Here is a 15,305-nt window from a genome sequence, read left to right on the forward strand (position 1 = left end):
GGGGGGGAGGGGGAAGGAAACCTGTTGAAATACGATTGACTTAAAGTAGATTAAGCAAAATCACATATAGAGACAAAGTACTGACTTAAAAGAAAAAGACAAATAGAAAATCCTAATTTAGAAATGAAAAATAATTACTAGAGATATAAATGGAGGAAAACGTGAGCCTAACTCATCTTTTAAAATATAAATTTTTATTATACATATGTATATATAATATAAATATATCTATATTATTATAAAATAAATAATGAATGAGAGAAAGATTGTATATGAAAATAAAACCCCAAAATCTGTTTCTTACAAGAAATGCATTTAAAAAACAAAGACATATATCTAGAATAAAATGAGAGACTTATACAAATTTCTCTTGCCTCAGGTTAACTCCAAAAAGTAGGAGTTACCATATGAGTTTTGAAGGTAATCAAATAGAGATTGGATGAACGCGTGTTTGGTATGTTTTAATGGGAGTCCCTTCTGAGTAAGGATTGATCTAGGTAGCTACTGTGTTCCTTTTCAACACTACAGTTTGTGAGTCCATGAAAAAAATGACCTCTTTTTAGTGTTAAAGGTGAAGAACCCAAAATAATTCCAAAATTGCCAACTTGTGTAACCAGAAAGACAATAGTATCTTTGACAAGAAAAGGAAATTAGGGGAAAAAAAGTCAGGATTTGATGGAAAGTGACAAGTTATATTTTGTACATGTTGAGTTTGAGATATTAATCAGCTGAAAATTTCCAACATACAGGTTAGAAATGTTCAATAGACAGACAGTATGATTTGGTCTTCAGGATAAAGCCCAAGGATGGAAATAGATGCCTTGAAATCATCTGTATAAAAATAGAAGTCGATGAGACTGCCAAGAGAGAAGGTGTATATATGAAGAGAAGTTAGTCCAGACAGGCATGGAGTACACTCATATGTGGGGAGCATGAAAGATGGCCCAGCAAAGGACATTGAAAAGGAGCAACCAGATGAGGAAGGAAAGAACCAAGAGGGAACAATGTCACAAATACTAAATGAAGAGAGTGTATCCAGGAAAGGGGGGGTGGTCAAAAATGTGAAATGTTTCAGAAAGGGACAGTGAGGCTACACAGTGGATAGAGAGCTAGAACTGGAGTCAGGAGGGCCTGGGTTCAAATGTGACCTCAGATACTTCCTAGCTATGTGACCCTGGGCAAGTCACTTAATCCCAAATGCCTAGCCCTTGCCACTTTTCTGTCTTAAAATTGATGCTAAGAGAGAAAGTAAGGATTTAAAAAAATGTTTCAGCAAACTCAAAAAGGATAGGGACTATTTTCAGAAGCTTCATATATACCCTGGAGAAGCATTGCCACAGTTGGAAAATAAAAAGTCTATATGACAGAAGAGATGTTTCTTCAAAGAATCCCTGTGTCTCTGAGGAACACTTGTTTGTTCAATGGGAATCCCCAAGCATGAGTAGGCTTGGCTTTGCCTTTGGCATGAAGCCCTATACAGTGTCTTCTTTTTTGATGAACTCATTCCCCTTCAGGGCATTCAACCTCCTCAGTACCAGCATCAGGGTCCTTTGTGAAGACAGATTACCAGCTGCCTGCATAGCATAATACAAGAAATTCTTTCACCTTAAAACTATCTCTCCTTTGATTGACTCAGGCTCAACAAAAGCCACCTCTAAACTCTTTATTGGGTTTTCTTTTTTCCTGGAAGGAATAAGCACACTGTTAAACACCCACAGTCACTATGAATTAATTTATCAAAGTCATTCTAATTCATTTAACATGGCTATGAGAAAATGGGCTAAGAGAAAGAAGAGTCTGAACCATTCATTCATTTACTCAACAAATACTGATATTACGTACTACTGTATACAAAGTACTGTGCGAATTACTTGGAAAGATACAAAATTGAGACAAGACACCATCTTTATCCTCAGACAACATACAATTTAGTGGGATAAAATATGTTTTCTTGGAGAATTTAGGCATAAAAAGGACAACAGGAGATTCACGTTGCCTCATAAGAAAAGGATCTCCAGAAACAAGGAAGAGAAGAGTGCTAAAAAAAAAAAGGGACAGGGAAAGGCAAGAGGCAAATTTTCCCATTTCCCAATTTTGCTCAAGTCTGGCCCCACTTATGAATGTCTTTGGGGGAAGGAGCTGTACAATCATGTATTTCTTTCATTCTTTTGACTGCCATTCTGGTTGGAATTTTATAAGCCTTTAGGCTCATAAGTGAAATAAAAATATCATGACATGTTTCAAAAAAGTTTTCATAAGCCAAGGAATTGTTGCTTAATCAAGCCTTCTGAAGTTGAAATTGTTTTCATCCATTGAAGTCTTCCTTAGGCTTTGGAGTAAAGAATAAGCAATTCAGTTTGATTCAATAAGAATTTATGAAACACCTACTATGTGAAAAGCACTCTGCTAAGCACAAGGGATCAAATAATACAGTCCCTGAACACAAAGAGCCTGTATTCTAAGAGGGTGGGGAGGGGCGTGAATATGATATATGATATATGCACAGTTATACAATAGGCCTTTGGGATATATACAAGATCAAATATGATAGGAGTTAAGAAAAGAACCAGAGAAAATACTCGGGCAAAATCTGAAGAGGGAATAAATACTTTAAAATGGGGAAGCAGAAAGAGTTTTGTAGAGAAGTTGCTACCTAAGGTGAGGCTTGAAGGAAAGGCAGAATTCTGAAAGGTAGAGATGAGAAATGAGTACAGTAGAGTGCAATGCATATTGAGGAAATCTCAGATTCAGATCCCGCTTCTGACGCCAGCTTCATGAGCAAGGATATCTTTTGTAACATTTCTGAACTACAACTTCTTCATCTATAAAATGGGAACATAAATACTTTTAGTATTTCCCTTATAGAATCATTTTTTGGGGGGGGATTAAATGGTAGAATAGAAATCACTTGGCAAATTTGAAAATGCTAAAAAATAAAACATCAAGGCACAAGGGTTAAATCTGTACAAATTCAAGGACAGAGGAGATGACATGTCTAGTTCAGGTCCAGTTTTTGTTCAGTCACATCAATTGTGTCCAACTCTGTGACCCCACTTGGCATTTTCTTGGCAAAGGTATTGGAGTAGTTTGCATTTTCTTTCTCCAGCTCATTTCCAGATGAGGAAACTGAGGCAATTATGGTTAAGGGACTTGGGATCACAAAGTTAGTAAGTGTCCAAGGCCAGATTTGAACTAAGAAAAGATGAATCCTTCTGACTTCAGGCCTGTTGCTCTTTATATCCACTGAACTACCTCAAATGTCCCTCAAATCCAGTTTAGCTGGAATATAGATTTTGTAAAAGGGAATAGTATGAAATAAGGCTGAAAAAGTAGGTTCAAGCTAGTTGGTGGAAAGTCATAAATGCCAACTGAATCTGTATTTTATCCTAGAAAGACTATAGAGAACCATGGAAGGTTTTTGAGCAGGTGTGTTCCTATGTCTTGGGAAGCTGTGTTTTTGCCTACTGTGTGAAAAGTAGTTTGGAGAAGAAAAGAGTGTGGAGGTAGAGATTCTGTTTAGGCCACTACAATAATCTAGGCAAGAAGTGAGCAAAGTGGTTGAAGGGTAAATAAAGATGATGAGTGCAAGAAATGTTGGGGGAGAAGAATAAAGAAGACTTGGCAACTGATGGAATCCAGGACAGGGCAAGGAAGAGGGAGATGATTCATTTTTTAGTTTATTGAACCAACCTTAGAGTCTGTTTGATGCTGGTGTATGTTATACTATTAGGGTAGTTTTGAGGATTGCAAAGTACCTTTGGTCCTGAACAACACTTCAAGAGGGTCTTCCATATCAGATTTCTCCGGTTTGCCCCAGGCTCATCATCCATCCTCTTAAAAGGAAGGAGAAAAATGCAACCTGCCAACTCCCACCCATTTCTGTTTGACTTCTCCATTACAATCTACTGCAGCTTCTGAAATGCAAGACACTGCAACAATCACAACAGAAATGAAACTGGGACTTCTACGAAATCAATGGTACCACTAGGTGGTATATTGGATAGAATACTGGGCTTAGAATCAAGTAGACTCATCTCCAAGAATTCTAATTTGGCCTCAGACATACTTACTAGCTATGTGACCCTAAGTAAGTCACAACACCGTCTCAGTTTCCTCATCTATAAAATGAACTGGAGAAGGACATGGCAAACCACTCTAGTATCTTTGCCAAGAGAGCCCCCAAACTGGGTCACAAAGAGTCAAACATGACAACAACAACATCTAAGATCTAAAACTATGTCAAGAAGTTGAGTCCAAAGTTCAGTAGAAGTACATGTCTTCATTGCCTTGGATCCTCTTCAAATAAAGTGAAATTGAATATAGTAAGTTTACATTTTCTTTTCTACCTGTTTGAGTTGTTATATCGGGATGAGCTTAATCTTTAGAATAGTATCATGAAAGAGGTATTTCTTTTTAAGAAGGTTCCTATAATTATAGGGTTTAAAGTTGGAAGTTGAGGCAGGTAGGTGGACAGTAGAAAGAGTTTGAGGGATGGGGTCAGGAAGACTCATCTCCCCAAATTTAAATCTTGCCTCAGACATTTACTAGCTGGTGATGCTGGGCAAGTTTTTTTTAACCCTGTCTGCCTCAGTTTCCTCATCTAAAAAATGAGCTGGAGAAGGAAACGATAGATGACTCCAATATTCTTGCCTAAAGCAACCCAAACAGGGTCATGAAGAATCAGACATAACTGAAACAACTGAGCAAAGTTAAAAGATACTTTGTGATCATCTAGTGAAGACTACGTTTTCCAGATATAGAATCTGAGGCTCAGAGAGGTACAAGGCTGAAAATCTAATTAATGGCAAAACCAGTACCAAGCCCCAGGTCTACTTCCTTCGAGTTTTATTGAGTCTTTTTTAAAGTGAAGCTTTGAAGTCAAAGGGACTGATTTCCCAAGCTAAAGAAGGAACCACTTTTTTTCTTTATCAGCCGGGACATTTTACCATTACCTCCCAATTCAAGAGTCTTGCCCTTTGGAAATGTTGAACATAAGAAAGGGAATCTTGAATTGGTAAGAATCAGAAAGTCTAGAGCAATGATTCCCAAAATGGGTGCCACCGCCCCCTGGTGGGTGCTGCAGCAATCCAGGTGGGTGGTGATGGCCACAGGTACATTTATCTTTCCTATTAATTGCTATTAAAATTTTTAAAAATTTTAATTTCCAGGGGTGCTAAGTAATATTTCTTCTGGAAAAGGGGCAGTAGACCAGAAAAGTTTGGGAACCACTGGTCTAGAGAGATGGCATAATATTAGTGATCCTTGTTTGAGAATGCTCTGACCTAAAATATATTCTTCCAGAGGGTGTTTGCTCAATTTTGATAATGGAGGAAGGATGGCATTATGGACGAAAGGAAGACCTAGGTTCAAGTCCTACCTTTTATATATTGCCTGGGTGACCTTGGGCAAACCACTTAATTTCTCATTGCCCTAGGCAATTGTCTAAAACTGTAAATTTCAGGAAAGGTGGAGACCTGAATTGGTATTGTAGAAGGTATTTTTTCATCAGAGTGTTGCCTGTATCAGTAAACTCAGAGTTCTAAGCAATATGGAATAGGGCAATGTGGAAATACTCTCTGGAGTATATCCATAGGCAAGACTAGATTGGGCTTGGCAACACCAAGAGATTCTCAAAAAAAAAATTAAGGAAACAATCTGAAGTTAAATATAGACATTTTCAGGGGCCTCGACCTTTGATTCCTTTGCTATTAGTAAAGTATTTCTCAGGAGACTCTAACTACAAATACTTTTTAGCAATTTATTATGCTTAGAAAGTTGTGAGGGACTCTAAAAAGTTAAATGACTTGCCCAGAATCATACAACTAATATGTATCAAGGTGAGCCTGGAACTCAATTTCTCCTGTAAAATCCCAGTAGGAACAGAAGAGATCAATTCTCTGACCACTACATTTCATTACTTCTCAGCTTTAGAACAGAAACAGATATAAACATAGACATAGATCTGTCTATATCAGTTTACATTTTTGAAGGAAAGAGAAATTATTAACAGAAGCAAGTCAGTATTTTGGGGTCGGGGTTCACAGTTCCCACGAGGTAGAGAATCCCCAGGCTATTTTATGCAAGAGTACTGTCAAAAATAATTGTAAAAGCTGGTATTTCTAGTTCTTTAAAGTTGGCAGAGCACTTTTCAAATATTAGCTTATTTGATCTTCCCAACTATTCTCTGAGTTAAATGCTTTTATTATCCCCATTTTACAGATGAGGAAAATGAGGCAGACAGAGGTTAATTGATTTGACCTGAGTCATATAGCTAATAAGGCTGAGGGCTGGATTTGAACTTGATCTTCCTAACTCCAAGTCTAGCACTATGTCCACTGCACCACATATTTGCTTCATCTGTGTTCCATCAATTTTAAATTTATTTACTATTTAATTTACTACTATGGTTACTAATATGGGAACTCCCTCCCCATTGCAGATAGCAACCCATCTGTACCTTCTCATCCTGTTCAATCCCCCATTAGAGGATATAGCCAATATTCCAGCTGCCATATTCTGGATCTTTTATTGTTTCTTGGACTCCAGTGCAACACTCAGGCTAACCCATCTGTTGTCCATCACCCTCACTACTTAACCAGTTTTGAAATACAGAAGTGCTCCTGTGATTATTAATAAGACCTGTTATATCCCCCAATTGTCCCAGTTTTTTTCCTGGCATTTGAGCCTTTTGTTTTAATCTGCAAGTATTCAAATATGTCTAAATGGGAACACTAAATTTAAACAACCAACACCTTGGAACAAAGATTGCTTATGAATGACTCAAATAAGCAAAGCAATCAATGAAATAAACAAACCAGCCCAGTTCCATGAATAAAATTGAACCAAGACTAAACAAAGCAACAGAGCAAATTATCTCTGGGTTTTATATACTTTAGCTCTGGCAGACCACCAAAGCCCCTTCTCCTCCCCCCTTTCTCTCCCATCCTTTGTGTGTGTGTGTGTGTGTGTGTGTGTGTGTGTGTGTGTGTGTGTGTGTGTGCGCACGCGTCTCTTTTGCTGTCTCTCACACATTTGGAAGATGGATAGAGGTAGAGAGACAGAGAGCCATATATATATATATATATACATATACATATAAACATTTAGAAGAAAAATCACTGCATAAAGGATCTATGGGAAATTTATTCTTTCAACTACAACAGAATTTATATGAAAAATTCTCAGAATCCCTAAACTCTTTTAACCCTAAATTTTCAGTAGGCATATCTCTGGCTTTTCCCCATTTGCCTCACATCCCCACTGAACAAGATACATCATCTTGTTCGGTGTCATTGAAAAAAAATAACATTTTAACGTTAATTTAACAGTATTTTGAATCCAATTTTTATGTTGAATTTCTATCACTTACTAGTTGTCATTAAATGGGAAAATTAACTACTTGGAGCCTCAATTTTCTCACCTTTAAAATGGAGATAATTCTACTCACAATACCTGCCACTGTAAGATATATCAATTCTGAGCTGTCTTGCAATTCAAAGGTAATGAATGGCACTTTGTAATCATAAAATGCTCTTTAAATGGTGGAGAAGGAAGTATAGTATTATAGAAAGAATTCTATAGTCCAAGAGCCAAAGGACCTGGTTTGAATTCAAATCTGTTATTTATTAGCTGTGTTATATTGGGCAAGGACCCTTAATTTTTTTTCCCCATTTCTCAAATGGACATAATAATGCTTGGAAAACACACCTTACAGCAGTGGTATCAAACCAATAAAACAGGGGCCCCTCCATTTATAAGGATCTCTATGGGCCACGTGTTAACTTTGTTTTAAAATGTAATGTTCTCTGTTTTATTACATTTTTGTTTATTTGGTTAAGTGTTAGTTCTGTTTTAATCTGATTGAACTGATCTCAGGAGTGTTGCAGGTTCTGCAGCCTGTGTGCTTGACACCTCTATCTTTAAGAAATTATTGTCAGGGGAGCAGCTAGGTGGTTCAGTGAATTGAGAGCCAAGCCTAGAGACAGGAGGTCCTAGGTTCAAATCTAGTCTCAGACACTTCCTAAATGTATGACCCTGGGCAAGTCACTTAATCCCCATTGTCTAATCTAGCTCTTACTGCTCTTCTGCCTTGGAACTAATACATAGTATTGATTCTAAGACAGAAGGTAAGTGTTTAAAAAAAAAGCTATTGTGAGGACAAAAAGTAATGGATAGAAAGCTCTTTGTAAACCAAAAGTGCCATAGAAATGTATGGCTATTCCTGATTGAAGCATTAGTCAAGTGAAGCAGAAAAATAATTATTGGGTTCCTATTATTTCAGACATTTCCTAAGCACTATGTTCAAGGCACCAATGTAAGTATTTAGACAATATCTGTATTCCTGATCTTTTCTTATATATGTACATACATATACATATATTTGTATACACACACACACACACACACACACACACATATGTACAATGTTCCAAACATTTTGGTGCAGTTTTAAGCTATTAAAGTTGTTGGTTTTTTTTAATTGCACTGAAATATTTGGGTATCCTGGTTAGAGGATCCATATTCATAGTCACAAGAGTTTTATTTGAATCAGAAGTCAAAATCCAATTGAAAAGTTTGTTTTAGGAGGAAAGGATAATCCTAAAGTCAGTGCAATTATCCTTTCAAATTTTAAATTCAATTAAACGTCCCTCCAGGGATAGAGAATTTAGCTAATTTGTACCCTAAATTCAAAAGTTTATGGAGAGTCTGGCTAGCTGAGTTCAGATGTTTGGGATATGAGTCAGTTCCTCATATATCTGTTCATTCATTCAAAAACTATTTATTGAGTGCTTATTATGTACAAAGAACGGTAGTAAACTTTAACGTGTGTCTTTTCTAGATCTCTCTGGAACCTGTCAATCTTTGAATGATGAATGTGAATTTCCATCCTCGTTTCTAAACAATAAAATGGATATTCTAGAAAATGATGGTTTTTTTTTTTGCTGCCTGGCTTTATTTGCCATACTTTATTTGTCCAAACTATGGTTCATAGATTGATTTACCACTCCATAAATATAGGCATCCCCCAACAAGGTCATTTCTTCTTTCTGGGCATTCATTCTCAGTGATCTCATCCATTCACACACTTTGACTAACAAGTCAATATAATTAACTCACACCTACATATCTCCAAACCTGTTGTCTCACTTAAACTATCATATTTTCATCTCCATATTAATGGTCTTTTCTACCCCAAATTTCAAATTCTCTGGTGGATGTATGATTTCATCAATGTGACAATTTCTCTACAGTTATAAAGATTAAAAAACATAATTCGTGTTTGTTCTTTCTGTGCAACTCTTGTCTTTATCCTACCATAAATTTGAGGTAGAGGACCCGCCAGAATCACTGGGAATCTTCCTCATTTTCTCTTAAAACTCGAAGAAATCAGTACCCATATAGACTCTCCATCAGTTTTGCTCAACATATGAATAATGTATCTTTTTATTTGACTTTGTTGATGATATCCTTTGAAATGCTTCTCCACACCACAGAATTTAAGATATGAGAGGGAAAACAGTAAGCATCTATTTAAAAACATACTTTAAATGTATCCTAATTATAACATACTCAAAAAGATATCATCTAGACTCTGCTTGAAGACCTTCAAAAAGGAAGAACTCATCACCTCTTAAAACAGGGCATTCTACTTTTGAACTCTAATTGTTAAGAAGTTTTTTCCAGGCACCCTGCCCAAATTTTCCTCTTTACAATTTCCACTCATTTCTTTAGAATCTGATCTCTGAGATCAAACAGAAAAAAATCTTATCCTTTCTCTAACAGATGACCCTTCAGGTGCTTGAAGACAACTATTATATCCCTCTATCACTCAAGTCTTCTTTTTTCAGGCTAAACATACCTAGTTTCTTCAATTGATCCTCATATGACATAGACTTAAAATCCTTCACCACCCTGGTTACCCTCTGTTTGAGACCCTTTAGTTTATCAATGTATTACTTAAATCATGGTGACTAGAACTGAATGTCATTCTCCAGCTGACTTCTAGAAGGACATAGAATGATAGAGCTATCACCTTCCTACTCCTGGAAGCTAGACCTCTTTCAAGGTAGCCCAAGATTCAAACTTTTTTGAATCATGTTGACATTGCTAATACTGACTTCAGCCTCTAGATCTTTTCTTCAGACTTATTGACTATTCATAGAGGTGGGAAATGGATCTCATTTAGATGTATCCAGAATGTGGTTTACTATTACATTGATCAGAATTCTAAAAACTTTTAAAGTTCTTTTTAGTTTGTATAATGTAATCATTGTATAAAACAGTCTCTTAGTTCTGTTCACTTCATTCTGTGTCAATTCATGGAGGTCTTCCCAGTTTCCTCTGAAATCATATCATAATTTCTTATTACATTACATTCAAATAAAATTTATTTAGTCATTCCCCAATAGCCTCCCAATTACATTGTATTAGTATTGTCTGCATTATTTATTTGTATATATGATGCTTTCTAGAAAATATATAGAATGAAAGCTCTTTGAAAGCAGGAATTATTTTTCATTTACTTTTTTATCCTCAGTGCCTTCCCTAATATGATAATACATAGTTGTTGAATTGAATTACTTATTAAATTCTGGTTTCATTTATAGAAAATATTAGTATGAATGCAATTTACTTTCTTCAGTGACAATCTATTCATTAATCATTGGACAAGGATCACATATTTAGAATATCCCTGCAGAGTTAATATTTAGTATAGGGGGCCATGCCTCTATATGATTTTTTGGGGTCCTGAGCGGCGTGGTGGCATAGGATGGTTAAAGCAGGAGAAAGAAAATGAGAACAACTAGACTAGTGGTTAGCCCATGCTGTCCCGAATTCTGTGGGCATGGAAGTTTATTATATATCCTTCTCAAAGAGGTCACAGTTGGTAAGGGGCAATAAATCACACATAATCCATTGAAGTCTAAAGAATACGGATGCAAAGACAAATGGTCAAATTCCAAACCCCAATTTCAGGAGGGGATAATTCCAGGAGAGGAAATATCCCAGGGAGATGCTCACCAGTCAAATCCTAAAGGAGTCAGTTCTAATCTGAATATGCACTCTTATCTGATTAACATTTGTTAGGAAAGGAATCATTAACTCAGTAGATGCTGGTCTGCCACTTCAAGGCTCTCCAATAAGAATTGTAAAAAAGGTGGGGATCAAAGACTGAGTCAAAAGAGGAGCCTCAGATTTTTATCTTAGATGGCCCATTCAGTCTGCATCCTGACATGCAGTGCAGAAAAATCATACACACAGTTTTACTTGCCGATGATTTTGTAATGGGATCCAGATAAAATATCTGTTACAGACTCTGTTTCTCTAAATGACTCCTAATAGCCTTCTTGGAGGGATCAAGTTGATTTTGGATTAACCTACCTGCTGGTACCAGAGCCTTTTTGGGGGCTCAGGTGACCAGGACCAAACACAAAGACTGCCTCAGCCTGGATTGGTCACGTAGGGAATCCAGATAACAGGCCCTAAATTTGATCCTATTTCTCCAAAGGTTTTAATACATAGAACGGCTTCCCACAATTTAGAAATAACCCAAGAAAACTCTCTAATTCAGTGTTTTCTTCTTCTGTTTCTGACATTCTGCAAACATCACTGTGAAAGTAGAAGAAGGCTGCCTAAGATTTGTTGCCATTTTTTAAAATTTTTCTTTAAATCATCCATGACCAAATAATTACTCAACACATTGCCAGCCTACTGGCAATAAGTTACTCTGTGCTTTTTCTCAGCAGTCCTTGGAAAGTAGTTAAATTCAGTCTATTGCCAGAATGGCACCTCAAATTTAACATATCCAAAACATGAGTTAATTCTCTTCCCCCACACTTGAAGTCTTTGCTAACTCTGCCATTCTGCTGAAACATATTTTTTTTCATAATTACCAATGATCTCTTAATTACTAAATCTGATGTTTTCTTCAGTCTTCATCCTTCCAAATCTCTCTATAGCATTTGATCTTACAGACAACTTCAGTCTCTTAAATACTGTCCCTCTTCTTCACTTTCTTGGCAATTCTTTCTTTTCTTTCCCCCTCCTTTCTCTCTGGCCTTTCCTTCCAAGTCTCCTTTTCTGAATTATAATCCAGGTCCCACTCACTAACTGTGAGTATCCCTGAGTTTTGTCTTGAGAAATCTTATATTTTCTCTCTTTATACCTTCTCTCAATTAGTAATCCTATCAGTTTCCTTGGGTTGCATAATCATCTCTTTGTAAATGATTCCCAAATGTATTTATCTTAATTTTCTCCTGAGCTCTAGGCTTGCATTGCCAGTTCCCTGTTGGACATTTTCAATTAGATGTTATATAGGTATCTCAAACTGAATATATCCCAAACATAACCCATTATATTTACTGAACAGTCTTTCCCTCTCCTACTTCTACTTCTGTCAGACACCACATCTTTCTTTTCACTAAAGTTTTTGATTTCAGCTTCATACTTGATTCTTCCATCTTCTTCACTTCTTTGATCCTACCCCCATAACATCTCTGATAGCTGTCCTCCTTCTTATTTGGACCCCCACCAACACTTACCTGGCAGCTAGGTGATGCTGTGGGTAGAGTACTGGAGAGGGATTGAAGAAGACTTGAGTTCAAACCCCTTCTCCCACATTTACTGACCGTGGGACCCTTGAACAAGTAATTTATTTCTCTCTGCCTTAGTTTTCTCATCAGTCAAAATGGGGATAAGGGCACCTACCTTCCAGTATTTTTGTGAGGATGAAATGAGAGTATCTTTTTAAAGCACTTTGTAAGCCAACCTTAAAGTGCTATATAAATGACAGCTATTGGTATTATTATTACTGGAATAACTTGTTAAATGGATATTCCTAAATCACAAATTTTTACCATGTCTCTTACACTTACATGAAGCTCCATTGGCTCCTTATTGCCCCCAGAATAAAACACAAGCTCCTCTGTTTGGTTTTTAAAGACCTTCATACTCTGGCTTCATCTTCTCTTTTCAGGTTTAATTACTCTTCTATCTAACCTACTTTCTGTTCCCATACATAATGTCTTTACCTCTGCATGTGTTGTGCGCTCTCTCTCTCTCTCTCTCTCTCTCTCTCTGTCTTTCTCTATGTGTGTGTCTCTGTCTCTCTCTCTGTCTGTCTGTCTTTCTGTCTTTCTCTCCACCCTTCTCCAGTTATGTGTTCTTCTCCTATCCAGATGACACTGATATTATTCTGCATTTCCTTTTCCTATTTTTGGCATTTATTTGTTTATGTAATTTATCCCTTCTTGAAGGCAAAGCTTGTTTCTTTTTTTTATCTTTGAATCCCAACTCTTATTGCAGTGCCTCACACATATAGTAGATATCTAATAATTACTATGTGAATGAAAGAAAAGAGCTGTTTCTCTTCCTAAGTTCTGGTAATAGTACTATCATTCTCCTGGTCGTCTAAGCTTTGGACTTCAAAATGATCTTCATCTCCTCTTTTCCCTATCCTCCCCCACATTCAGGTAGCTGTTTTTCATGGTCTCTCTGCCTCACCTCTCTTCTCTCTCCACTCCATCCTCCACAAAGTTTAGTGATAGCGATATTCATAAAATATAGGGCTGACCATGTCACTCCCCTGCTCTGATATCTCCAGTGGACTCCTCATTACCTCTAGGATTAGATACAAACTCCTCTATGTAGTATTTAAGGCTTTTCACAACTTGGTCCAAACCTACTTTTTTAGTTTCATTAGACCTCACTGCCTTTCTCTCGATTTATGGTGCATCCAAGTTTGCCTTATTACTCCTCCTAGTCAACATTCTGGTCAGCTACATGGCACAAAGTCTCAGCTTCATGAGTTCCAACTTGGCCTCAGACACTTCCTAGCTGGGTGACCCTGGGCAAGTCACTTAACCCTATTTGCCTCAGTTCCTCATCTGTAAAAAGAGCTGAAGAAGGAAATGGCAAACCACTCCAGTATCTTTGCCAAGAAAACTCCATGAGCAGTACCGGCAGGCTGTGGTCTATAGGATCATGAAGAGGTTGACATGAATAATGACTGAACAAATAATGTTCAAGTCTGTGCCTTAAGTCCCAATACCACAATGAGATTTAAATCCAAGTGAAAATTAAGTCAGTCCATTCTTCTTCATGTAAATAACTAAAGAAAAGAATTTCAATTTCTAACAGATTTTTTTAAAGGATTTGACAGCAGAAACTAGGAATAATAATTCTTTGATAATCCATGCACAGCACTCAGGGAAGACTAGCTGAATCAAATTAGATTGTCCTCATTTGAATTAAATTATTGTCCAACTAGTTAAAATGTGTCCTAAAACAAAATTTATTTTCCCCCCAGATGGAAAATAGTTTCATTGCTTCTGTCTCAATCATTTTTCAATCTGCATCCCTCAACATTCCACTCATTATGCTATCAGTTTAAATTGTTCTCATACTTCATACAAGGATTATATTATCGAGAATATATATATTTATATTTCCTTGAAATATAAACACTTAACAGGGATTTTTAAATATATTAAGTAGTGCTAAAAACTCCATGTAGCCTATTTCTTACTTCTCTGTTTCTTTTTCCCTCATAAATACTCAGGGACCAGAAGGAGCTGTAGGAAATCCCGGTCAAAGGGGTCGCCCAGGAAAAAAGGTAATGTCTCCCATTTGTATATACTCTTCCTCCTAGTATTCTTTGACTTCTTCCTATTTTGACAAGTACAAAGTTCCACAAGATGATGCCTTTCTCTATAGCTGCACTAGAGGGAAAAATTTCTGACTCCTGCCCAAGGTCATTCATTAGTTAAGACCTTCTCTTTAGAGCAAACTTTCAGATGGAAAGTACACTCTTGGATAAACAAAGCCTTAATTTTTATTGAATTATACACCACCCCTTTTAACATTTGTGGGTGATCCTGACCTTTTGCTCTTCTTCCTTCTTGTTGCTGCCCTTTTTTTGATGACACTTTTGAACTCAAAGGTCCTGGACAGCAAAAGAAATGAGTGAAAATCAAGTCAACCTGATTTTGCTACATGTTAATGGCTCTAGGAAAGGACTTAGAGGGAGAATGACATTGATTTAAATTACCTTTGAATTATCTGTAGATTTTAATTCTCCATTGTTTCACTGGCCTCAAATTGCGAGGTTAAGGATTAATTGTGTCCTTTACTAAAATATTCTGAAAGTCAATTGCCCTTTCTATTGCAAACCCATGTAATGTTTTCCTAGTAAGAAAAGTAGATATGTTTGTTTAATTATAGTGTGCCTAAATGGAAAATTCATCTCAGGGCAGAATTGAAAGTTTTAGACTTTTGATTAATATTGAGAGATGTTTTTATAAATC

The 15,305-nt window shown here is 36.7% G+C and overlaps 1 protein-coding gene across 1 annotated transcript in view; it reads left to right on the forward strand.

The window, feature by feature from the left end:
* COL24A1 (collagen type XXIV alpha 1 chain) overlaps positions 1 to 15,305 on the forward strand; it is a 407,511-nt gene that overhangs the window by 294,560 nt on the left and 97,646 nt on the right. Inside the window, exons 35-36 of the mRNA XM_044674850.1 lie at positions 13,694 to 13,773; positions 14,561 to 14,614. Of these exons, the coding sequence (XP_044530785.1) occupies positions 13,694 to 13,773; positions 14,561 to 14,614 (134 nt within the window). The remainder of the gene's footprint in view (positions 1 to 13,693; positions 13,774 to 14,560; positions 14,615 to 15,305) is intronic.

This window comes from Gracilinanus agilis, chromosome 4 (genome assembly GCF_016433145.1).
Source record: "Gracilinanus agilis isolate LMUSP501 chromosome 4, AgileGrace, whole genome shotgun sequence".
NCBI classification, from domain to species: domain Eukaryota; kingdom Metazoa; phylum Chordata; class Mammalia; order Didelphimorphia; family Didelphidae; genus Gracilinanus; species Gracilinanus agilis.